Here is a 25451-nt window from a genome sequence, read left to right on the forward strand (position 1 = left end):
CTCTGATCTGTGAGTCAGACACTTGGCCAAAGTCTCCAGTGCTCCCAGCCTCTCCAAAAGCTGATGTCTCCAGCTTCCTCAGCCATTGCAAAAGGCTAGCTCTAAAATGGTGCTGTCTGAAGGCACAAAGTTGTTGTGTCCTACAAGAGATCACATCTCCTCCAGCTCTGCTTTGTGCAGGGCAAACAAGACAACGGAAGCCTGTAATAAGGGTAGAGGGATAAAGTCTTGACCGTAACTAAAATACCCCTTTAGCATTAAAGTAAGTATTTTATCCTTATGATAACTCTTCTGTTCTCTGCAGCACAATGAAAATTGAGCCACACTATGCAGGGACTTCATGAGGCCACAGTCAGGTCTCTTTGCAAACAGCTGTGCAGCCTATCTGAGCTGGGGAGCGGAAAAAGGACCCATGAACTACTTGGTAGGGACATTCAGGTGCAGAGCTGGAGGCATATGAGAGGCCCTCGATATCAGAGGGCATTGCTGAGCCATGTCTGTGAAGTGCTTTTAAATTATTTGCCCATATTCCAACAAAGGAAATATTTTAATTGCTTAGCTTTCAAATCAATATAAAAATCTACATTAGTGGCCCAGTGATGCATCATGGTGATGGAGAGGCTGTGTTTTTCACACACAGGGTTTACAAGGAGCATTAGCTAGCTTTGTATCTTCCCAACAGAGCTAGGAGGTTGTATATTGTACTTAACATGTAACTTGTGTTTTCCCACAGGCAACTAGATATCCAGAGGAACTGCTGAGATGTTCCGAGAAGCCTTTATTTCCACTCTCCTTTGTGCGGCTCTAGTTCCTCTCCATGCTCAGTTTGATGGGGATCCTGGAGAAGTCAGTCCTACCTCCTGTGCAGGTATTAACCAGATAACTTGGATGTCTTTCTCCTTTGTAGGCAGCAATTTTACTGAAAGCAATGGCCTTGCTCAGTTGTAGAGCCTGCTCACAAGGCACTGACAGTGGCATGTTACACCTCTCTGGCCTCTTTGCACTCCTGGGCAGTGCCCTGGGGTAGCGATCCATCTGTAGGGAGCACCGTCCTCCACAAAAACTCCCATTTCTGGGTTTGCTTGGAGTGCAGAGAGGTAGAGATTGAAGAGCTGGGGTCTGCCAGTGGTGGCTTCTCCCAGCTGACGCAGTAATAAATACCAGGGAGTCTCCAGAGCTCAGCTGGTGTCAGAAAATAGTCCACTTTGAATTTGACGATTTCAGCACTTTTCGGTTTGCAGTGCAGAGGAGGCGATTTATGTGTCCAGCCTGACTTTTACAAAAAATGGCAAGATTTTCAAGATTGATTCAGTACTGATCAGATCTCAGGATTTTGAAGTCCTGGGTACTGGAGAGTCATCTGACCTGAACACATGTTATGGCTAGATCTAAGTGGGACTTGTACTTTTTCCAGTATCGCACTTGGGCACGATCTTTTTGAAAATGTGTATAAATCAGAGAGCAACCAGCAGCCTGGCAGGCAGGACATTCATTTAGTGCAGGACAGTAAAAGTCATACCCTTTCTCTTCTTCATTCAAACCTGGTACTTAGTCCTCAGTTTCCTCATTTCCTCCAACCCAGGTGGAAATAACTCCTAATTAGTAAGAGCTGCAACACCCTTGCAGGAAGCTAAATCTTGAGCCTCATGCTGTGGTTTGCTCTTTTCACAACTCTGTGTGCTGTTCTCTATGTGCTGTCTATATTTAGACTGGATATCTATATTTATATATTTAGACTGGATATGAGGAAGAAATTTTTTACTATGAGGGTGGTGAAGCACTGGAACAGGTTGCCCAGAGAGGTAGTGGAGGCCCCATCCCTGGAAACATTCAAGGTCAGGTTGGATGGGGCTCTGAGCTCCCTAATCTAGTTAAAGCTGTCCCTGCTCACTGCAGGGGGGTTGGGCTAGATGACCTCTAAAGGTCCCTTCCAACCCAAAGCAATCTATGGTTCTATGATTCTATGATTCTATATATGCTTCTCAGCCCAGGTTTCTGGGGGACAGTGAAGGGGTGCAGCGGTGCCTGAAGTGCTCTGACATGGTCTGAATAATTGTCTTCATGCAGAAAAGAGGAACTGCCCCATCAATGTGTACTTCATCATTGACACCTCAGAGAGTGTTGCTCTGCAGACTGTGCCTATCCAGAGCCTTGTGGATCAAATAAAGCGGTTCATCCCTGTCTTCATCGATAAACTGGAGAGTGAGCTCTACCAGAACCAAGTCTACATCACTTGGCAGTTTGGTGGACTTCATTACTCAGATGTGGTGGAAACTTACAGCCCTTTAACGAGCAGCAAAGACATATACCTCCCCAAGCTGTCCGCTATTAAATACCTTGGCCGGGGCACCTTCACAGACTGTGCTATCTCCAACATGACAGAGCAGATCCAGACCCAGATGGCCTCAGGTGTGAACTTTGCAGTAGTCATCACTGATGGCCATGTCACTGGCAGCCCCTGCGGAGGGATGAAGATGCAGGCTGAGAGGGCGCGAGACATGGGTATCAAGCTTTTCGCAGTGGCCCCCAGTGAGAACGTCTACGAACAGGGATTGCGGGAAATTGCCAACCTGCCGCATGAGCTGTACCGCAACAACTATGCCATCACACAGAAAGACACCCTGGACATCGATGTGAACACCATCGAGAGGATAATCCAAGCTATGGTACAGAGTGCCACCTGAGGTGCAGGGAGTATAATGGGGGGGACAAGAGAAGCAGCGTGTGGATGAGGGAATGCTTTCTGAGTGGCCCCACAGTGGGTTTTGGCAGGGTTCTAGAGAGCGCCTCTAGCAGGGAAAAGCCTCTGTTTTGTTTCTCTTCCTTTTCTATGTCCTTTCAGCACGTATGGGCCAAATGGAGTCTCGAGCATCTCTGATTTCTCTGATTAGGTGCTTAACCAGGCCTCCTTGGTCTATGCCTCTGTTCCCTGGCCTGTCTGGGCAGGCTGCCACCCTAGTCCTGGCTCTTTCTCAAGGCCAGACCCATACTCCAGCCTGCTCCTGATCCAGGGGTGCATGGAAGAGTGTGCAGCACTGAGACATGTGCTCACCATCAGCATGATATTTGAGGGCCCACCTGCGAGGCACTGTTAATTGGGGACTCCGCTGAGAATGTCTTTAAAGCTCTGGGACCTTTACCACCTCCTCTCCCTAACCGTCACACACACCTCCAAGGGTGCAATGCTGTTTTTCTCTTGGGCCTGACCACCTTAACTGATTCTGTTCATCCTCTTTTCTCCTTTGCAGAAACATGAAGCCTACGGAGAGGTGAGTGAACAGCATCATTATACCATTGCCACATGATACAGGTTTAAGTTGCCTCACTTAGAGAAGACCAGCTCATACCCCAAAGTAGCAGGCCAGATTTTGCAGCTAGCTGCACAAGATGGGTCTCTTCCCACCTGTGGATCAGTGCAGAGCCTGGGCACCCACCCCCTTACCCAGTGGTTAAAATGGCATACCGCATTCTTCACTTTCTGCCTCCCCCTCACCTGCAATGAATTCAGGTCTATTGAATAGACTCATTTTATCACTTTGGAGGCCTGTTTTGTAGGTGCTCTGCAAGTTGAAGCTCCTGCCCTGCTGGTATCACAATGGACAGGGTCTGGCATTTTTGGAGGAGTGTGCAGAGCAATGTTCCAAAGGGTATGCACATCCCCTGATGGCCCCAGAAGAGCAAAACCACACTACCTTGTCTGACACTTAGCAGTCCTGTTCTTTCAGTTTGGGCCCAGAGCCAAGCCATAATGAATGTGCTTGTGGCAAATTTCTGCTTTTAATTTACGGGCAGCATTTTTCTGCATGTTTGTTTCTGCCTCAACTATGACTGAGACATGTGCTCACCATCAGCATGATATTTGAGGGCCCACCTGTGAGGCACTGTTAATTGGAGACTCTGCTGAGAATGTCTTTAAAGCCTTGGGACCTTTACCACTTCCTCTCCCTAACTGTCACACACACCTCCAAGGATGCAATGCTGTTTTCCTCTTGGGAGGAAGGAGCTGGACCCATAGTAGTTTTTAGCACTGCAGTCATGGGGAGAGGTGTGTGGAGAGCTGTGGTGCAGAGCTGAGCTTCAGGTGCACACTGGGTCAGTGCATGAAGCAGCTGGCATGCTGCAGCACAGCAGTTACACTGTTTAATTTGTATTTCAGTGCTACAAGATGAGCTGCCTGGAGATTGCAGGTCCTTCTGGTCCCAAGGGATACCGAGGGCAGAAGGTAAGTTGTCCTGACCTGTAGGAAGAGAATAATACCTGTGCCTGCCACAGACACTGCAGGACACCCTAGATGTTACCTCAGCTGCAGCAGCCTTCACAGGCATAGCACCCAGGTGGGAAATAACTCCCCAGCATCTGTCTTGGCCCTGGGAGACTGCCGTGCTGCAGTGAATGGGGCACACAGCCAGCACCAGTGTCTTCTAATGTCTGTGCTGAGGCTGATGCACTGACAGCAGTGCAGAGAGGTATCTGAGCATCAGCCATGCAAGCCACAGCTGGCACCTTCAGCACCTAAGGACAACAGGAGTGAGGCGGTAGTTGTCTCCAATTCTCCCACCCTCAAAAGCACGGCTGTCATGTGTGCAGGGTGTCCCACTCTCCTGCCCCCAGCTCTGTGTGCTCCCCTCCCTATACAGTCTTTCCCTGACTTCCCCAGAATAAAGCAGGTCCCGGTCCACCAGCACACTGTCCCAGGCTCTGTAGAAGCAGCCACAGTGAGCCTGATGCTCCCAGAAATTGCCATTTTCTCACAGTCAGCACCAAGCCCTGACTTATGTTGTTTTTTTTCTTTCCTTAGGGTGCAAAGGGGAACATGGGTGAGCCAGGATCCCCTGGGCTGAAGGGACGACAGGCAAGTTGTGAAAAATCCCCACCACCACAGCCAGCAGTGCTGCCCCTGTGTTAGCTGGGGCCACATCTCTGCCATGCTTGAGCTAACTCTCTGTGTCTTCTTCCCTTAAGGGTGACCCAGGTATTGAAGGTCCGATTGGATACCCTGGTCCCAAGGTAAGAATCCCATAGCTGGTGACTGAGCTCTTTGCATTCATTGATTTTTGGTAAAGCAGAGGGAGCACTGTTTCTCCCTCTCCACCTGCCTGTTTCCCACCCGAGACCCCTGGCATGCCACTGCCTCCACTCCTGCTGATTCCCAGGCACTAATACAGTGTTTTTCTTCTTTTTTTTTGTCTAGGGTGTCCCAGGGCTGAAAGGAGAGAAGGTGAGAAAGAAGAGACCAAATGGCTGTCTGGGCACGTGGCAGGGGACACACACTTTTCTGTTGCAAGGGGGGAGAATTTAGCTGTAATGGGCAGAATAACAACCCTATTAATATGTAACTGTGGACATGGGGAGGGATTTCCAGGAGCACCCCAAAGCCTGTCTCCTTCAGTCATTGCTCATGATCTTGTGAAATGTTGATGTTTTTACTGAGCCAAATGGATGGGAAGGATGTAGGCAAACTGGCTGACTCCTGTCCTTTTCTTCCGCCAGGGCGAGATTGGATCAGATGGACGGAGGGTAAGAAAGGACATTTTCTAACTTGCATGTTGTTCCAGCTACCAACTCTTGAGTGTGTGTTAATAGACTGCTGATCCCTCTTCTTTTCCCCCTTGATCCCAGGGTGCCGCCGGTTTGGCAGGCAGAAATGGCACCGATGGACAGAAGGTAACAGCAGTGGGAGTATCCTGTAATGTTGCTTCTGAGGTTTCATTTCTTTACCCCCTCCTTGTCCCCACAGGTTGCTTTGTTTATCCCTTCCCACACGCTAGCTTCTTGTTCTGACTGAGGTTTCTATGAACTTATTTGCACATTATTTTGCATGTCCTGTAGAAATATTTGAGCTAGCTGGAGATTAATTAGTTCAGGTTACAGAAGTGCTATCCCTTCATCAGCAAGGTCTCTGCAGGAACTAGATGCATAACATGGCCAGTCATGCTGCAGGAGGTGATATGGCCAGATCATCTGGGTGTAGATATCTCGAGTGTTAGTGACCCCTACAGGACATGTACACAGTTTTGCAGAATTTTGGTTTTCAAGGCAGTTTGTCACATAATCTGAAATTTCATCTTTAAGCTACTGCTTGTTCTTGATAAAGCCCTAACACCAGGTTCAAGTACCTTGTAACAGAGACTCTGAAATCCTCTGTCCCCTCTATGGTGAGTGTAGACGGCCACAACCTCCCTTAGATCTGCATGCCATGCAGACGTACCACAGCGGGATAGCCTTAATTTGAGATAATTTCACTTGGCTTTGTCCACTGGCCAGCACACACTGGGTTTGCTCTGCACTTTCTCGTACACCCAGCCAGGTACATCTGTGAGATAATACCAGTTCTTCTTCCCACTCCTCAAATGCGTACTGAAGCTCTAAAACACTAAATTCCTTTAGTCCCCACCACTTTCTAGCCGGGGTGAGCTGTCTAAGTGCTTCCAGCAAAGCCGTTGCAGGGCACAGAGCAAGGTGGTCACTGCTCTCACAGCACGCAGCGTGGTTACAGCAGACCTGAGCTGCTCTGATGCAAGATGCACAATGGAGGACCAGCATAACCATGGACATAAGTGACCACCGAGTCCACCCTCAAGGGAGATGTCCATCGCCCAGGGCACATGTGCAGGATGAGCGTGCTTGAATTCCCACTAATGCCCACGCTACCACCCGGGGCTTTTAGACTACTTTCTCCTCCTCCATTTGTCTCTGCACACCACACTCCTGTTTAAGGAGTACACTTGCTATTTATTTTCTAGCTGATGACAGGTATGGTCAGCAGATGATGTTACAAATTAGTAACTGTTAACAAGAAAAGCCATATTTTCCCTTCAGACACCTGCAGCTTGTCTGTCTTTTTCTTTTGAATGCTATCTCTCCAGGGCAAGCTGGGGAGAATTGGACCACCAGGCTGCAAGGGAGACCCTGGTGACAAGGTAGGAATGCTTTACTCTTTCATTCAGCACATCAGTTGTGTAGCTGCTGGATGAGTTGCACATGTAGAAAGATGGCCAACAAGAGGTTACATTTTCCTACCAATTGCATGATCTTATCCCAGGCCTGGGATCCCCGGAACGGGGAGCACAGCCTGATTTTTTTGTGCATCCTTTCCATGGGCAAGTAAGCTGGGATCCCCCTGTGTCCCTCCCCTCCACACAGAAAGGAGGGTCTGCTCCCTTCACCAACACTAGCAACAAGCAAAAACTATTTTAGTCTCTAGAGCAACTTTCTAAGCCAGTTGATTTATTCTGCAGGGAAAATGCATATTCTTGCCACTGCAAAATGTGTGGTTCTTTGTCCTTTCCCCCCCTAGGGTCCTGATGGCTACCCAGGAGATGCAGGAGACCAAGGTGAAAGAGGAGATGAAGGCATAAAGGTACAAGTGCTCCGAAAGTGAGCAGAGAGTGTGGGCAGAGGCCACCAGTGGGGACAGCTAAACACCATTGCCTGTATTTACTCTTAAATCCTTCACTATTTATGGAGTCCATAGGCTCTGGGGTCTGGATCCCACCACCAGATGCAGGAACAGAGGGAACAGTCTTGCTGGCCCTGCTCCTTGGGCTCCTCACGGTGCATGTCAGTGGTGCACCACAACATGCTGATGATGATGCAGGCAATGACCATTGCTGTCTGGCTATTTCAGGGAGATCCTGGCCGGCCTGGTCGCAGTGGACCCCCAGGACCTCCAGGAGAAAAAGGAAACCCGGTAGGTTCATGCAGCATTCAGATGTCTACAGTGTCTTACGAGGATCTGCTCCACGTGGCATGGAGCCAGAGCAGTATCAGCTGCTGGTAACAGGGCAGGTGCAGTGTAAAAATGACTGCTTGCCAATGCATCCTGGTGATTCTGCAAATTAGCCCACCAGCACAGAGCCAGCACAAGCCCCTGAGTGATCGAGTGAGCTCTCCTGCCATATTTGTCCCCACCAGTACAGTGGGAAACATCATGTGGGCAACAGGAGAGGGGACTGCACAACATCCCTGCAGCTGCCCAGAGCAAAATGAGAATGGGTCTCAAGTGTTTGTCCAGAGAAAAGCAGGCAAAACAGACTTAGGAGGATTTGCCTTTCCAGCCAATCCATTGCACTGCATCTTTCTGCTTCTTCCCATCTTCTTCTGGATAGAAAGGCCCTGTTTGGCCATGGTTTCCCCTGCCATAGTCTCATGACTTCCTCAGTGTTTGTGGCAGTGCCAGTGTTTGCAGGCTGTTTTTATTCATGTGAGTGAACTTTGATGATTAATTGCTCAGAGTTCTAACACATGCTTTACCCACTGTACTTGACCTCATAGCCAAAAGGGTTGCTATGCTGATGGCCAGTTACTTCAGAGATAGTGGAGGAGGCTGAAATAGCCCTCTGGCTTTAGGCAGGGCTAGACAGATGCTGTAAGGAAGAGTTGACAAGTCTTTGCACTGGTTGATGGAGGAAAGGTGACACAGCATCACACTGTTCCAAGCTGGGAGCCTCTGCACATAGCTTTGACGTGTAGGCATGGTGGGTGTGTGGAAAAGTAAGTTGTGTGCTCATACACGCATCTGCTCAAGGGTGGACTGCTTGACACAGGACAAGAGGGGTTTGTGTGTATGTGTGCACATTAACCTCTCTTCTGAAAAACTGTATTTCTTTTTCTTCTCCAAGGGACTTCCAGGCAACCCTGGAGCTCAAGGGCCTGCTGGAAGTAAGGGAAGAAAAGGTGAAATGGGACCTCCTGGACCCAAAGGAGAGCCTGTAAGTGTCCGAATAGATCTCTGGACAGTGGGCACACCCCGGGAGCTTGATGATTTTTCATGGATGAACTCTGAGAAACTGCCCCATTTAGCCTGCCTGCCCTGCCCTGTGCATCCCCAAAGATGTGCAGATGCTGATTGCCTTGTCTCCCCCATCTTCATAGAGCAGTACTTCCATAATCCTAAGCCTGATGTTAACCATTTCACCTTAGAGAAGCATCCTGTATTCCCACATATCCACAAATGCATCTGTGGATGCCCAGGGACCCTTTGGCTGTACTCTAGCAAGTTTCCCAAACTTCTGGCTTCTCACAGGAGCTCACAGAGTCAAGATCTGGTGGCTGTCATGGTAGTGAACAAGGCAGCGTCACAACATTGATGGTGCCACACAAGCCCAAGCTAATGTGGTGGGGCACAGAAAAATTTGGGGAGTGGGTTGGAGGTGACATTCCCTGGCAGAATACAGCAGCATGGCTCCACCAGCACCAGTTGGCCAGAGCCCAGCCAACTGTGTCCTTGTGCAAGATGCAGTGGGGAAAGCAATGCTGGATGATGAGCTGGGAGTAAAGCAGTTCAGAGAATGAACCACAAGTCCTTGTGGTCACTGCTGTGACCACCCTCCTGAAAGAATAGTCTGGCTGTGGCTTCCCAACAGCCAAATAGAAGATCCCCCAAGCAATTAGAATCATCGAATCGTTTAGGTTGGAAAAGACCTTTAAGATCATCCAGTCCAACCATTAACCTACATTACCAAGTCCACCACTAAACCAATTAAGGGTAGAGGAGCAACCCCATGCCTCCTGGCTTGGTGGCTGGATCATTTATAATGAAAGTAAAAACTAGGAATCGTTAAGGTTGGAAAAGACCTCTAAGATCATCAGTCCAATCATCAACCCAACACCACCATGCCCACTAAACCATGTCACAAAGTGCCATGTCTACATATTTTTTGAATGCTCCCAGGGACGGTGACTCCACCACCTCTCTGGGCAGCCTGTTCCAAGGCTTGACTACTCTTTCCATGAAGAAATTTTTCCTAATATCCAATCTAAACCTCCCCTGGTGCAGCTTGAGCCCATTTCCTCTTGTCCTATCACTAACTACATGGGAGAAGAGACCAACACCCACCTCACTACAACCTCCTTTCAGGTAGTTGTAGAGACCGATAAGGTCTCCCCTCAGCCTCCTCTTCTCTAGGCTAAACAACCCCAGTTCCCTCAGCTGCCTCTCATAAGGCCTGTGGTCCAGACCCTTCACCAGTTTTGTTGCCCTTCTCTGAACACACTCCAGCACCTCAATGTCTTTCTTGTATTGAGGGGCCCAAAACTGGACTCTGTATTCCAGGTGTGGCCTCACTGGTGCTGAGTACAGGGGCACAATCACCTCCCTGCTCCTGCTGGCCACACTATTCCTGATACAAGCCAGGATGCTGTTATCAGCTGTTATCAGCTGTTATCAATGCCACTACAGGCATGCCTGCTCCCCTGCTGCCAGGTGCATGCTCACTAAGGGGGCAAGGAGACATCTCTCATGCCAGGAGGGAGGAGGCAGGGCAGTCAGGCATCACTGCTCAGGTAGCATCCATCTTCGCATCCCGTTTATGTGACTTTCTCTGTCTGCCAAGGGTCGACGTGGAGATCCAGGGACGAAAGGCAGCAAAGGCTCTCCTGGGGCCAAAGGAGAAAGGGTGAGTATAGCAACTGCCCAGACCATTGCAAATGAGCCCAAGACACATAGGAGTGGTGTGCATGATGTGCGACTGCCCAGCCATGAAAAGTCCATCCCAGTGGGCTCTGCATGTGTGCTGTGCTCCCACTGTGCCTGCTGCTGGCCCTGGTGGCAGCAGGTACAGTCTCCTCTTCCATGGCTTGATCCAGAGAGGGGATGAAAGGCAGCAAAGCTTGAGGCTAAGAGACATGTTCAGAGGGCACGCTGCCCTGACACTGTGTTTCGAGCCAAGAAACATCAGCTTTGAGGACAGCATCGTGCCTCCTTGTTCCAAGGGGCACTGCCATGCACACAGACAGCATTGGAGACATTCTTGACCAAGAATATCTTTACCCTCCTCACAGGGAGATCCTGGTCCAGAGGGTCCTCGTGGCCTGCCCGGTGAGGTTGGAAGCAAAGGAGCAAGGGTAAGCACGAAGCAGGGGTTGGTGACAGCCAGAAGGGAGGGAGAGCACTGGTGCCATCCGGGGCAGCTCACCCAGGTTTCCTTCTCATGCACACATGCCTGTACCTGCCTCTGTACGTTCTTGAGTCTTGCTTTGCTTTACAGGGAGACCAAGGACTGCCAGGACCCCGAGGCCCTCCAGGTGCTGCGGGAGAGCCAGGCAAGATAGTAAGTCATCCTTGGGCATCTGTGTGACTGTGTCCTCCCTCTGCAGTGAGAACTTGCCCTACTGACATAAGCTGGCTGCACTGTCCCTTCTGAGAGGAGCCTGCCTGACCTTTTCTCAAGGAGGCTAAAAACTAGCCCAGAGGCCCCAGCTAGCCCCTGGGGCAAGAAGAAATCACAAGACCCAGGAGTCCGTGCTTCTCCATCACTCCTGGTCCCAGGTGTTCCCATGACAATATGGAAGGGACTGTGAGAGCGGGTCACAGGGCAAGGGAAGATGGGGTTACCCGGAGGCCCATTTGTCCTGCATCTGTGGTTAGTCCAGCACCCCACTGTGGCATTAGTGCCATGACATCCCTGTGGCTCCGCAGGACACGGAAACACAAGTGCTGAATCAGTCACTATCACAGTAATTTTATCCGGAGTGGAGATGGTCCTGCAGCACTGTCTCAAGAGCTGGTTTCTCCAGCACAGTTCCCTGTGTGGCCAGTGAGCTGCAGGGAACATCCTCACCCACTCCCTTCACTCTCCCCAACACTATCCTGCAGGGATCGCGTGGGGACCCTGGTGACTTGGGCCCAAGAGGTGATACTGGACCACCAGGACCAAAGGTAAAGTCCCTGAGTGCAACTGCACATTTGAAAGGGTATTTTTGTATGGTTGGTTTGTTTGTTTTTTTTTTTTTAAAAAAAAAAAGGCAGTTTCCACTGCAGAAACTTGTGTGCCTCAGAAACTGAACGGCTCAAACCTGAGCCTTCTTATGGGGCAGAGATGTAGGTCTTGCTCTGGCCAAGGCAGCTCTGATTACATCCCTCACCCTGCACAGATTCAGGGTGGTCCTGGCATGCAATATTCCCAAAACCCTTGCGAAGCCTCGCTCTGCACAAATTTTCCCAATGTTTCAGGGCCAGCTGCAGAAGTCATGGCTCCTGGTCGTGTCTCACCCTGAGAGGGGATTAAAATGGCTCTGGCTGTCACTGGCATCGTCAGGTCAGAAAGGCTGGGTTTGATTTCTGACAGGTCATTTTTTTTTCTACCAAAGGGTGACAGAGGCAGACCTGGCTTTAGCTACCCTGGACCCAGAGGACCGCAGGTAAGTATGCCTTGTCCAGTGCAGAGATATGCACCGTGAGGAAGCCTGTTTTGGTGGAAGTTGGTGTTTGAGCTGAGCAGCCTGGGAGAAGAGGGAAGGAGGAAGAAAAATTATTAGGGTCACAAAAATTGAAGCCCGCAAAGGGGGAAAGGGGGCTGAACACTGGAACTGAACCTGACCACGGCTCCATCAGTCTCGTGGCAGAGGTGCTGGGGATCCCAGCCTCAACGGCAGTGATGGGGACGTGGCTGCACCCACCACCCCAACAAACAGCCTGAAGCTACTCTTGCTGTTGAGCTTTGTGCCCCTCACTGCAGACTTCGGATGCATGCATGCACGGTAGGGGGCCAATACCAGTGAGGTGCTGATGTTTCCCTCCTCTCCCTTTGCAGGGTGACAAGGGTGAGAAAGGGCAGCCGGGACCCAAGGTCAGTGTGTTTGTCTCCGTCGCCTGCTTTTTGTACTGACTGAAATGCCAAGTAGCTGTCACCTGACACACTGGGTGCGTGGCTGAAGAGCCTGTCCTGCCGGCAGCTGCCCTGGCTATTCCTTGCAGCTGCGGAGTCTGGGTGTATCTCCCAAGCCCATCTCCTGTTGAAACCATCTGAAATATGCTTTGCAAAACTTCCTTATTCTTAGTTAACACCTATGTAAACACTGTTTATTTGCTCTGTGCTGAGCTGCTGGTTTAGAGGGTGCTCTCCCAGGCCAGGCAAGCATGTGTTTCTGACGGGCTCATAGCATAGTGCCTCTGCCTGGGCAAATCCAGGCTCCGTGCCAGATCTGTTTCTCCTTCCCTTGAGCAGGGAGGAAGAGGTGAGCTTGGACCAAAAGGAGTGCAAGGTACCAAAGGAGAGAAGGGGGAACCGGTAAGCAGACTTCCTGTACTGCCCACAGGGTCAGCATCCCCCTCCCATACCTCTGCCAGGTGTGTTGGGGACAGCACTGCCTGCTCTCCTGCCTGCCCCATGTCCACAGGCACAGCTGTGGCAGGCTGGTGACTGTGCTTAGCAGGGCTGTGCCTGATGAGGGGGTCAGGAGGAGCCCTGAACACCAGCAGCTGCATTGCCAGCCTTGCCAGGGAAATATTTGACCCTTCTTTGCTTCCTTCCCAGGGTGATCCTGGCCCAGGAGGTGAGCCCGGACCCCGCGGCCCAACTGGTGAAGCAGGCCCAGAGGTCAGTACCATGCCATCGTGTCTGAGCAGATGCTGTAGCTCCCTCCTCTCCTCCCTACTTCTCCTTGATGCTCTAAAGCCCACAGGACCCCAGTGGGTGTCCCTGCAGCAAGGGTTTCTGGAGGGGACACCAGCTGCCAGATGTGTCTGCTGACTCCCAGCGAGGCTTTCCTAGCCTTCCTGTGGCAGACCTCTGCAAAAAGCCACATTTTTGATGGCTCTGATGTCTAGTTCCCAAAAAGGGAACTCATAGGAAAACTGTGCCTGAAATCCCTGTGCTCTTCTTACAGGGGACCCCTGGCCCACCAGGAGATCCTGGCCTGACTGTAAGTAGCACTGCTCTGTAGCCCCCAGTGCTCTTCCTCCTGATGCAACCATGGCTTTGCCGTGCATAGCCTGAGAATAAAACAGGGCATCAGGTCCTGCCACCTCCTGGCAGAGGTGGCCTGTGGCTTCCCATGGGAGCCAAAGAAAGAGGACAGGGGGCCGACTGGGTGGGAAGGGGAAGGGGAGCCTTTCCCTTGGCTGCGTAAAGGGAGGGAGGCATTCACCTTGCACCCCTTCGCTGGCAGGACTGCGACGTGATGACCTACGTGCGAGAGACATGCGGATGCTGTGGTGAGCAGACCATCACCTCTCCCCAGGGCAGGGGAATAACCACTCCAGGGATGGGGAAAGGGGGTCATCAGAGGCTGCCTCCTTCTTCAGGCGCTCCCTTGAGGGAGCTCTGCCCCATGAGCTGCCCTTTGCACTGAGCCACTGGCACGGTGGGCTCTTTGCCGCTCTGCACAGCGCTGCACCCTGCAGAGGAGACACCACGGGAAGTCCTTTCCTGCTCACCCTGGTCCCAGACTACCACTGAGTGCAGTGGCACTGCAGGGGCAGCCCAGCTTACCTCCCAAAATTTAGCTCTACCATCACAGGAGCAGTGAGCTGTAATATAGAGTTGCATGGTTCAGATGATAGTATATTACACAGCAAGATTAAAAGGTTTCTTTTGATATACGTTGACAGAAAGATGCATGTAAGATCCTCCCTATGCTGCCGGCTGCGGGCAGCACCGCAGACCCTGTAGATGCTTGGTGTGATGCTGTCTTCAGCTTCCCATAGATGGTCTCTTCTTCCCTGGTGTCTCTTGTTCCCACCATCATTGGCCTTTGTGTTTTCCTTCTTCTGTCCCTCTCCCCAGACTGTGAGAAGCGCTGTGGTGCCCTGGACATCATGTTCGTCATAGACAGCTCAGAGAGTATTGGCTACACCAACTTCACCCTGGAGAAAAATTTTGTTGTCAACGTGGTCAGCCGACTGGGCTCTATTGCCAAGGACCCCAAGTCACAGACAGGTCTGGACTGTGTGGAGACAGAGTGGGGCACAGAGAAAAGAAAAGGGTCTTGGATCCCTTCAGCTTCCACCTTTGTCTGTAGCTGCCCTGGGCTGCAATCCATCTGTCTAGCATTTTTGCAGCAGTTTCTGCTCTTCCCTCTTCCCTTCCCAGCTTTGTAGGCCAATCAGGCAGCTCTTTGCTGATATGAAACTTTGCTGACTTTCTCCACTTTTCACTGAGGATGCAAAGACAAGTAACATGACGCTTCATTGGCAGGTGCCCGTGTTGGGGTGGTGCAGTACAGTCACGAGGGGACTTTTGAAGCCATCAAGCTTGATGATGAGCGCATTGATTCACTGTCAAGCTTTAAGGAAGCAGTGAAGCGCCTGGAGTGGATTGCTGGAGGCACCTGGACACCGTCTGCCCTTCAGTTTGCCTACAACAAGCTCATCAAGGAAAGCAAGCGAGAGAAAGCCCAAGTGTTTGCTGTGGTGATCACGGATGGGCGCTATGACCCCCGGGATGACGACAAGAACCTAGGGGCTCTTTGCGGTAGGGATGTAGTTGTCAACACCATTGGCATTGGAGATATGTTTGATCAGCCAGAACAGAGTGAGACCCTGGTCTCCATTGCCTGCAACGAACCCCAAAGAGTCCAGAAGATGAGGCTCTTCTCAGACCTGGTGGCAGAGGAATTCATTGACAAGATGGAGGACGTGCTCTGCCCAGGTCTGTACCTGTGCTTGCACAGTTCTTACTGGAACTGGAGTTTTCACCCCTGTGGTTTGGGGTGGGGGGCATGTATGGTGCGTTGCAATGATTGCAGAGGCAATATGTCCTAGCAGGTTGGCCAGTAGCTCACAAGCTGGGTCATTCATGGTGGGGGCCGACCTTTATATAGCTCTGGATAAACAGTCCTTCCTCAGAATTGGGCCAGCCTTTTGGGCCAGTCCTTTGGAGTCCTTTCTCCTAGTAAAAGACCTCACCCTCCCACCCTGACTGTGCAAGCCATGAAGGGGGATGGCAGCACATCACTCAGTTTTCCTTGTTTCTTTTCCTTCCAGATCCACAGATCGTCTGCCCTGAGCTGCCCTGTCAGACAGGTAAACATTACAAGTAGCTTCATGCCATCTGCACAAAGTGCTAGGTCTTGGGGAGAGTGCACAAGGCTCAGGAGTGGGAGGGGAGTGTGCAACCCTGTTCATTCCCTTTGGATGGCAGGAGTTCAGCAAATAATGTTACTTCACATGAGGAGAGGCTCCAGGATTTCATCTCCTGCTCTCTTCCTGTCTCTCTGAGTTCTCTGCACAGGTAGGTGCAAGTGCACCATGTTAGTGCACCAGCATGGCTCAGCCCTGATATTTCTTCCTGTCCCAATTCCTGGAATCCACCAGGTTTTGACCTCCAAACTCAGCAATTAATTTCTCACTTGTTCCATGTCTCTTATACATCAGGTCAAAACCCCCTTGCTAAACTCTCCCACCCATGTGACCTTTGAAATGCAGAGCCCAACCTGCAGCACTAGGCAGGATGCTTCTTGGGAGTGACAAGTAGGGACCGTTTGGAAAATGACACCATAGTGAACCCAAAGTTTTGGCTTCTCTAACGCTGGCTGTATTTAATTAACAATTAACTCAGGGTGTTGGATTAAAGGAAAAAGGCTGTAAGGATCCTCTGGTGTAAAGGAGACGGCTGCTGCTCACTGCAGGTAGCTTTACTTGGTCACATTTTGCTTGTTAAGGGGCAGATCTGCAACCTGAATTCCTAGAGATCCTGTCTGTCTGATTCTCTGTGCCTGTTTAAGTACAATAGATGCATTATTTGCTGATATACACAAAGCTTATAGGGGACGAAGCTCTGCCATTTCTTGCAATTTTTATCTCTACTCTTGCTGTGAATGTTTTTGTGAAAGTCCCCAGCTTCAACTCAGTATTATACAGAATCTCAAATTTCATTTTCAAAGAAGTCCCTTCATTTCCATACAAAACAAAGGAAGAATGGTCCCAGGATTCTCAGTAATCTGAAGACAGAAAAGCTATAATCATTCCTGTCTAAAATCTCTCACTAGTATTTTGAGTATTTGCACCTGGCCATGCAGAGAGCACAATGTCCAGCTGTGATGCTGAGCTACCCACACAGGCTCCTCTGCAGTGTCCTCGGAGGAGCTTTGTCCTGCAGATCCATGCACAAGGAGGCAATTTCCCCATGCCACTCTGGTGACTGCTTAGGTGTCTTCAAAGGTTTTGGTCTTTGCAGCCTCCCCATTTCTGAGGAATACTGCAGGAGAGAGACTGACTCAAGCGGTGGCAGACTCGTGTTTTCCTAGGCTTGGGCCATCAAAGCCCTCCAAAGCAAGGTGAAGTTGGCAGTCCTTTATAGTGTACTTGGGTGTTTCTGTTCCTGATGCAAGGTGAGAAGTCTGCTGGTATCTGACACACCTAGGGACCAGAACAGAAATGGCTTGAGGAGGCATCTGAGGGGGTTACCTCTTGGGCGAATCCCTCAAGGCGTGCTGTGAGCAGGCCAGGTCAAGTGCAGGCCTTACATCTGCACCCCAGAGGACATGGGAGGTGGAGTGACACAGCTGGGTATGTGTGGGCCTACTGTGAAAGTGCCAGTACACCCATCTCAGCATGGGCAAAGTTGTCCTGGCCTGCAAAGATCTGTGCTAGGCCTGGTAGATCAAGTTTTAAGTGATACCCAGGGATTCAGGGGCCTTTAGGCAAAGCCCCTTCCACCTGCCACACTGGATGGTCCATGATGCATCGCTGTCATCATTTAGAAGATTTTGGAATGATCACACTTGCCTAGTGGCAAGGGAACCTGTTAGATGGGATGTGACATAAGGCATGTAACAGAACCTGGGGCTTCTCTGCTCTGTGCTCAGCTTCCTCTGGTTCTCTGAGAATATCTCAAGAGTTGGTGCCAATTCACATGCAAACCCTTTGGAAGGAGACAGTACCCTTCTCAGGGTATGTGAGTGAGCTTCGTGCACATCCAATGCATGTGTCCAGTCATAGACAAGCCAGACAGGTTCAGGTCAGGGAACCAGCTACACTCTGCCCTGTTCTTGGTCCCATGGTTGTCACAGTTGCAGTCCTGGCACTTCAAAGAGCAAATCAATTGCTCATGCCAGGTACCCCAGCTCCAGCCTGGGTATTGTCAGCAGAGCACAGAGAGGGACAGGTATTACATACAACCTGTCTTCCTCCCTGCTGCCTTGCAGAGACAGGCACATCACCACTTCAGGTTCACGTCTGCAGCTGAAGGTGTGCTGCCTCAGTGCTTTGCCTAAAGAAATCTAGGTTTTTCCTGTTTTCAGGGCAGACCCTTGCCTCCCTGTTACCGCCCATCAATTACTGCTTACTGCAGTGCTAACAGGATGCTGTAGTGTTAAATGGATTAAATGCTGAGCAAATCTGAACTGACCACTTGCTTCAATAGAAAGCGCATGACGCTTTGTGGTGCTTTTTCTAACCCATGCAAAAGGCTTTGCTTTGAGCTTTGGGATGTTATTTGAATTTAAGTTCAGCACACCCAGATGGAGACGGAGGCTCTCAGGGTCCTGACTAGACCAGATACTGCACAGGAGCATTGCACACCTCAGGGCAGTGACTCTAGCCAAAGTTAAGTGGGCTGAGTGCCAGGGAAGAAGTTCACTTAATGCTGTCCCTTAGATGTCTTTCTGGCTGTACAGCATCATGTGTACAGTTTGCATGTAGCAAGTTCAAAGCTACGTGATAGCTGAATCCCATACGCAGAAAGAAGCTGGACCCCATGGCCCTCTTCCTAAGCACTGCTCTTTCTCCATCGTGCCTCTGCTGGATGAGTGGGAAGGAACTGGGCAGTTAAGGTTTCGTGTCATTTTCTGAGGTCTCTCAGCTGATGTGTGATTGATTTTGGCACAAATCCCACGGTTCCTCAGACATAGAAGTGGCAGAAAAATTTAAAATCTGGCTTTGGTCTTTACTTCTCTGTCCCTCGTTAGCTCTGTTCTTCTCTGGTGCAGTGCACGTAGGGAAGCCAGGTAGCGTTCAGAGACACAGCCATTGCTAGCAAGCCCTGAAAATATTCTTTTGACGCTCACTTGCAGATGGCAGGAACCCTGGGAACGTAAACCCACTTATTTTCCGCCCCATGGAAGAGGGAGTCAACATAGATTTCCCCAGCACCATACACTCGATCGCCCAGTTCCTAAACTCCACGCGGGAAACCCAGGACCCCAGCATGTACACCCAGCTGGTGGCCACTTTGGCCTTTACCGCCGAAAAAGCCAAGTTTGCCACTGGAAATGAGCGGCAAGAGTGGATGGACTTGTTCATTGACACCTTCAAAATGGTGCACAGCGAGATTGTGGGGGACCCAGAAACTGTGCTAGGGCTTTGCTGACATCTCCATTAGAGATTGCATGAAACAGGTTGAGGCAGAGGCTGAGTGGAGGTGGTAATCGTCTTTCCTTGAGTGCCTGTTTGGCAGAGGGGACAGGTACATTGGTAGATGCTTTTAGTTTAGGAGAAACATAGGCAGTGAAACAGCTTGGTTGCACTCAGCTGGGGATGTGACGCAAGGGGTAGTCCGCTCTGGCTTGGCTGGTTGATGAGCAGGGTGGCTTTCTCCAGTGATGTCAAGAGATGCTCTTGTTTTGCCTACTAATTTTCTGCAGAGGAGCTGTGTTCCCTCAGTCTCTGAGCCAGCCACGCTGCTCCCCTCCAACCCTCTCATGCTCCCACTCTGCTCCGCAGCCTAGCATGTCCCAGTCCTCAGCCACATGTGAGTGCCAGGTTCCACCAAAGGAGGCTGACGGCACACATGTGGCTGAGGGCCAGAGCGAGCCCCTAGTTTGCAGAGACCCTAATGACATGCTTTTCCCACGCATTCCTATGTATGTATTTGCTGACTGCTTCTGAATCATCTTCTGCATCCTCCCACTGGGCTACCATGAGGGCTCTCTTTGGGTCCAGCAAACCATTTGTGTGGCAAGACTGGCAAAGCAAGGTGCATCTCCTCCCACTGCAGTGAGTGTCTCTGTACAACTATTCAATGGGCAGTTGGGGATACTGAGGGGAAAAAGCAAACAGTAGGGGAGAGGGGGCAACCCTGGCTTTCCATTGAGAGCACCAAAACCTGGGGAGTGCTTCTCTCAGAAGCTGTATGAGCTCCTCTGCCTTTTTCTCTGCTTGTATGTTTCTGTTTCTTCTGTCTAAATTAGCAACATGTGCCTGTTCATATCTAAGAGGTAGAGGTTATGTAGGACCAGGCAGTCCAAAGCAAAAATACATGACTGCACAGTCAAACCTCTGTAATACATTACGTGAGCTATTTAAAAGCAAGTATTTAAACTTGTAGTATAACCCATTCAATCCATACCCAGTGCTAGTTTGGTTCAGAGAGACTACAGACCCACCACTTGCACTGCGGGTACATGCATTTAGATGAGGAGTGATATTTCCATGAACTGCCCCTGGTTTTCACAAAAAGTCAGACAGGTCACTGCCATTCCTGCCCCTAGAATAACTACTGCCCTCTCAAGCTGTAAAAAGAGAAAATGGGATTCCATGTGCAGACACAAAAGTACAAGTGTTTACTGCTGGCAAGTGACTTTTGCAGCCTCTCTAACTGACATGGTATTATTGCAATAAAGTATACTGAGCAAACGTCCTACTTAATGGGCAGAAGGGAGAGTATGGTCTTCAAAAATGTGGTTGGGCTGTAATGTTTCCAGGTGCGCAAAGTGGAGCCAGTTGACAAGCTCAGGCATGGGAACTGGAATGAGGAACTTGCCCACTTAGAACTTCTTGCAGTGTTTTCAACATCTGAGGCTTGCCACTCTAAGCTATAAGCCATCCAGCGACAGGCACACAGGGGAGGTGTTTGTGTCACTCAGCACATGAGCAAGTCAGACATGCTGCACAAAAATAGTCTTTCTCCCAAGGCACATTTTGCTCCCAATATATAGGGACATGGAGCTCAGAGAACTCCACTGTTGACATATAATGGAGGGAAAATTGTTCAGAGATCTTTAAATGGTGTGCTCAGAGGTTTAAGTGAAGGCAAAAGGATGAGGATCTGCCTGTGTCTGAGTCCATATGCTAGCATCTGGTCATAATCCACATATTCCAGATAGTCTGTGCAAAGCCAAGCTCCCTACTCCGTTTTGCTTTTTACCCCAAGGGTAGCATGTGACTTAGCCTGCTGGAATGCAATTAAGAAGACTGAACTCAGTGTAGTTAAGCTGCTCCAGCCATGATGCTAGAGGAAAAGCCCCGAAGAAACAATGATCTGAAGAGAACATCTCAGGGCTAGGATGTCTTGCTGAACAAGATGAGGATTCGGCAAGACTTCAGCAAAGGGGGTTTAGACCTCATCACACAATGGCTGTTATTTCATTTCCTTTGGAAATATTTCCTAGAAAAGCAGTGCAACATTGGAAGCAATGGTTTTTACCTCTTGAGAACCTTCAGCTCATTATGGAAACAAAAAAACCCCCCCCAAAAAAAAAAAAAAGAGAGAGAGGAAATGTCTCTGCCTGAGCAGTATTTGCATTGGCCCTTGTTAGTCAGAGGCAAGTGGATGTAGTGGTGTTTTGCTGATGTAATCCTGGCTAATCCCTCTGATAAAACCAGATAGATTTCATAACAGCAGTGGTTCCTTCAGTGAAGCTCTTGGGCAAAGGAAGGACACCGATCAGGAGCTGGGGAAAGGACAGTCCACACCTCCCCAAAGACACAGGAAGCGTTGTGAAAAAGGGAAGCCCCAGAAAGGGCTGGGAGATCAGTCCCCATCTCACTGTCAGTTTCATCTCCACTGTCAACACTGTGAAACAATAGAGGAAATACAACTCACCTGGGTTTTAGAAGAAGCAGGAACATGATTTGAATGGGTGGGATTACTCTGCACATGCATGTAACTGGATGGGTTGCTAATGGCAGGAAAATCCATAGTATTTCTGCTTTTTGTGCTATCTCTACTAGATGTCCTCAGCTGTGTCCTAGCACATGGTATGCAGTATGGTGAGCTGCAGGCATTCATGCCTTGCTGTAAGCTGCATAAGAAGGTCTGGTGCTCCAATTAAAAGCATGATGTGAAGATTTTAGTTGGCCTAATTCGTGATGGTGCCTCCAAGAGCTTATCTCCCAGTTAAGAACTAGGATCTTGTTCCTTGCTGCAGCAAAGGGCGCTCAGGACCTCAGTCTCCCAAAACCAGGAACAAGCATGACACTGAACAGGACAAACCAAAGGTTTTCTGAGCTGCCTCACATCTGTCACATTCCCATGGGATAACTCGTATGTAAAGGCATCTTATCACAAAGCTTGACAGCAGCCCTCTCCAGCCACGAGCGCTGAGCAGCAAGCGGAATGTCTCTGGGGAGTGGTCCTGCAGTAGAGGCTGCCTGGAGAGCCAGACATGTGTTATGATCTCACTGAAGCGCCCTGGAGTGATGCTACTCTCAGCTGCAGTCTGCTTAACTAGGAGCTCTTAAGGCTTGCTTTGGGCCATGTGGGAGGTGGGTGGATTTTGCTTGTCGTCTCAAGAAACATGACTACATGTAGACAAGCATCAGAGGAGACAGACTGGTAACACTTCAACATGATATGCAGCCCTCATTCCCACCCACTTGCTTCCACCTGCTTTTGCAGACCCTTACGTAGATTTTGGACTGTGTGGTTGCAAGGGGCATGCCTTCCTTTCTTTCCCTCTCCACAACTGCACAGAGCAGGTGAGGACCAGGAGTGCAGATGCTGCCAAGGCAAAGTATCCTTGTGACAGCAGCAACTGTGTTCCAGGAACTGCAGCATCAATGTACCTTTAGACAACATTTCTAGGTTGGGCAGAGGTGAGTACACACCTTTATTGCTTTAAAGGAGTGGAGTATCACAGCTGAATTTCAAAATGTGATATTCAAAAAGCTCGTGGGGGAAAAAGCATCATTTGGAGATTGGTTTCTACTGCAGTCAGAACTGGCATTGCAGAAGCCTGTTTTTTGTAGTAAAACAATGTACAGTGAGCATCATTCAAGGCATCCCATTGTTGTAGATGTTTTACAGTGTGGGCTAAGGAGAAATGCCAGTCTATAGGGTCAGGGATTATGACACAGAAACAACCACAGACATTTGCAATGTCCAACGAGTTAGGTTAAACCACGAGTACCAGCAGAAGTTCCTGCATCAGATTTGACTGTTTTATCATGGATGGAAGTGGTGCCAAATACTCTGTGAGCTCAATGACATGTGCCATCAGAGCTTCTGCTACACTATCTTGTGCCATTGGATTAATGTTGAACACTGACTCTGACTTAAGAGTGCATGTAGCTATTTTTCTTAAAATATAATTTTGCTGTTTGCCAAATGTTGACTACACGCATAGTACTAATGTACTAAACAGTGATACATTTGTGCTCAGCTTGTACAAGGAATTACACCAGGTCAGTACCCTGCCATGCTGAATCCAGGTGTAACAACATTCAGCACTGAGGAAGTACTTTGTCAAGCTGGATTTGCTCATAGTGCAGAAATTTGACCTAACATGATACTCCTGTCCCAAAACTTACCCCCCATTGCCAGAAATGGGTGCTCAAGCTGGGGCTGCTCCAGAATCTCCTATTCCTTGCTAGTCATGCAACACAACATGACATCAGCTCCCGGAATTCACCCTTTTGAGAGTCAGTCTTAGAGCCACAGAATTGCTTGACAGTGATACGGCTATTGCCCTGCTGCCAACTGAGGAGCTGGCCAGCTGCAGCATGAACATCACAAATCAATACTGCTGTTGCAATCATATTCATGACTAGTGCTTTCAGCAGAGAAGGAAACTCAAAAGAAGACGAAGAAGAAAATTCAACAGTGCAGTAATGGAAGTGTTTCTTGGAGAAGCAGTGCACGCAGAGGAACACCAAATACAATATACATAACTATTGCAAAGGAACAAAATAATGGTCCCTAACTAACAACTGTCTCCAAAGATTGCTATTTTCTTCTCCTTTTTTTTTTCTGAGTTCATTCACTGTGTATATTCATATGCCTACATGCCCACTTTGTGGACAGGTGCTGTTCTGAGTGGACAGGTGCTGTTCTGAGTGACTGAAGAACAATGTCCCACTGCGTTTTACTCAAATATTCATCTGCTATATATTACAAATGCTGCTTTACTATGTATAGGTGCATCAACAAGCATAAGTCTTGTTTTCCAACCATGTGACCCAACATTTATAAGCTCTTCAGGAATTAGTGATGGCTGATTAAACTAATCTGGGTGAAAGGTATGAAAACAGCTTCCATCTTACAAATCTGTGTGTGAAGAGTAACTCTGAAAGTAAGCCCCTCTCTAGAAGTAACCAAGAGGCTTGCAGACACTGCCTGCCATTAATCTCTGGATATTCCTGTTACAGATAAGAGCTGGGCACTGCTGTAAGAAGGTGGATGTAATTCTGGGACTGAAATGCACAGACCTGTTTAATCTCATGGATGCTTGTGGAGGTCTGTCATAGGCCCCAGAATTAACATTCGTTAAGACCTAGGGCCCAGGACCTGAGAGGTTCAGAAGCAAAGCTCCTATATTACCAGCTGCAAAGACAGGCTTTGACAGCAGAGTGTGGCTGGCCCTTCTTTGGACAAAGATGCATGGAGGCAACTCCAGCCCAAACTGCCCAAGGCAAGCCCCAACCTTATCCTGTAGGCTTTCTTATGCTCCCAAATTTTGTCTTCTTCTTTCTCCTGCAGAGCTTGCAGTGGCCCAGTGCACACAGCGGCCCGTTGACATCGTCTTCTTGCTCGATGGCTCTGAAAGGATTGGGGAGCAGAATTTCCACAGGGCCCACCACTTTGTGGAGGAGGTGGCCCGACAGCTCACACTGGCCAGGAGCAACAGCGACAACATGAATGCCCGGATTGCGCTGCTGCAGTATGGCAGTGAGAGGGACCAGGATGTGGTCTTCCCACTGACCTACAACCTGACGGAAATCTCCAACGCCCTGGCACAGATCAAGTACCTGGACTCATCCTCCAACATTGGGTCAGCCATCATACACGCCATCAACAACATTGTGCTCAGCCCAGGAGATGGGCAGCGACTCGCCCGGCGCAATGCTGAGCTTTCCTTCATCTTTATCACTGATGGCATCACAGGAAGCAAGAACCTTGAAGAGGCCATCAACTCCATGAAGAAGCAAGATGTCATGCCTACGGTAGTGGCTCTTGGGAGTGACGTAGACATGGATGTCCTGCTGAAGCTTGGCCTCGGGGACCGGGCAGCCATCTTCCGGGAGAAGGACTATGACAGCCTCTCCCAGCCCAGCTTCTTCGACAGGTTCATTAGATGGATATGTTAAATGAAAGGAGTGTACATGCCCTCCTCTTACCAGTATACACACCCCTGATATTACCTGTTTCATTTTCTTCCCTCTGTATGGTTGCTAGCAACCCTGAGCTGGCCCAGAACAGCTGCCCTCTGGGTCCTCCTTTCTAGCCAAAATCCAGAGCTCTTTTTTGATTTTCATGATGAAAAGTCATGTATCTTACATTTATGGTGCTAATTAAAACCAAGATCAAGGCAGGATACAGAGCCATACAACGTGTTTCTGTAAAGCTTTACACACACTAAGCCATGCCTTGCGTACATACTGTAATCCTAGGAGGGCTTGTCAGAGAAATGAGAAACCTTTCCAGTGTAGTAGGACAAACGATCATCTCTAGTTTTCAAAAAGTCTCAATATCCCTCACTGTCCTGTGAGGAGCTTTATGGTTGTGACATGCCCCGTTCTTTAGCAAACCCTTTTCCAGATTATCTCATCTTTTTTTGTTCTCTCTGTACTT

General features: G+C 49.5%; 1 protein-coding gene across 1 annotated transcript; it reads left to right on the forward strand.

Annotated features, from left to right (window-relative positions):
* The first annotated feature begins 747 nt into the window (after window positions 1-747).
* COL6A2 (collagen type VI alpha 2 chain) lies at window positions 748-24967 on the forward strand. The gene is made up of 27 exons (XM_009478741.2): window positions 748-868; window positions 2068-2666; window positions 3249-3269; window positions 4157-4222; window positions 4799-4852; window positions 4963-5007; window positions 5192-5218; window positions 5491-5517; window positions 5620-5664; window positions 6867-6920; window positions 7298-7360; window positions 7628-7690; window positions 8622-8711; window positions 10335-10397; window positions 10783-10845; window positions 10989-11051; window positions 11597-11659; window positions 12091-12141; window positions 12534-12569; window positions 12948-13010; window positions 13257-13319; window positions 13609-13644; window positions 13891-13936; window positions 14508-14660; window positions 14919-15371; window positions 15707-15745; window positions 24360-24967. Exons 1-27 carry the CDS (start codon window positions 763-765, stop codon window positions 24965-24967), a joined length of 3060 nt encoding a protein of 1019 aa, XP_009477016.2. The 5' UTR covers window positions 748-762.
* The last annotated feature ends 484 nt before the right edge of the window (window positions 24968-25451 follow it).

This window comes from Pelecanus crispus, chromosome 5 (genome assembly GCF_030463565.1).
Source record: "Pelecanus crispus isolate bPelCri1 chromosome 5, bPelCri1.pri, whole genome shotgun sequence".
NCBI classification, from domain to species: domain Eukaryota; kingdom Metazoa; phylum Chordata; class Aves; order Pelecaniformes; family Pelecanidae; genus Pelecanus; species Pelecanus crispus.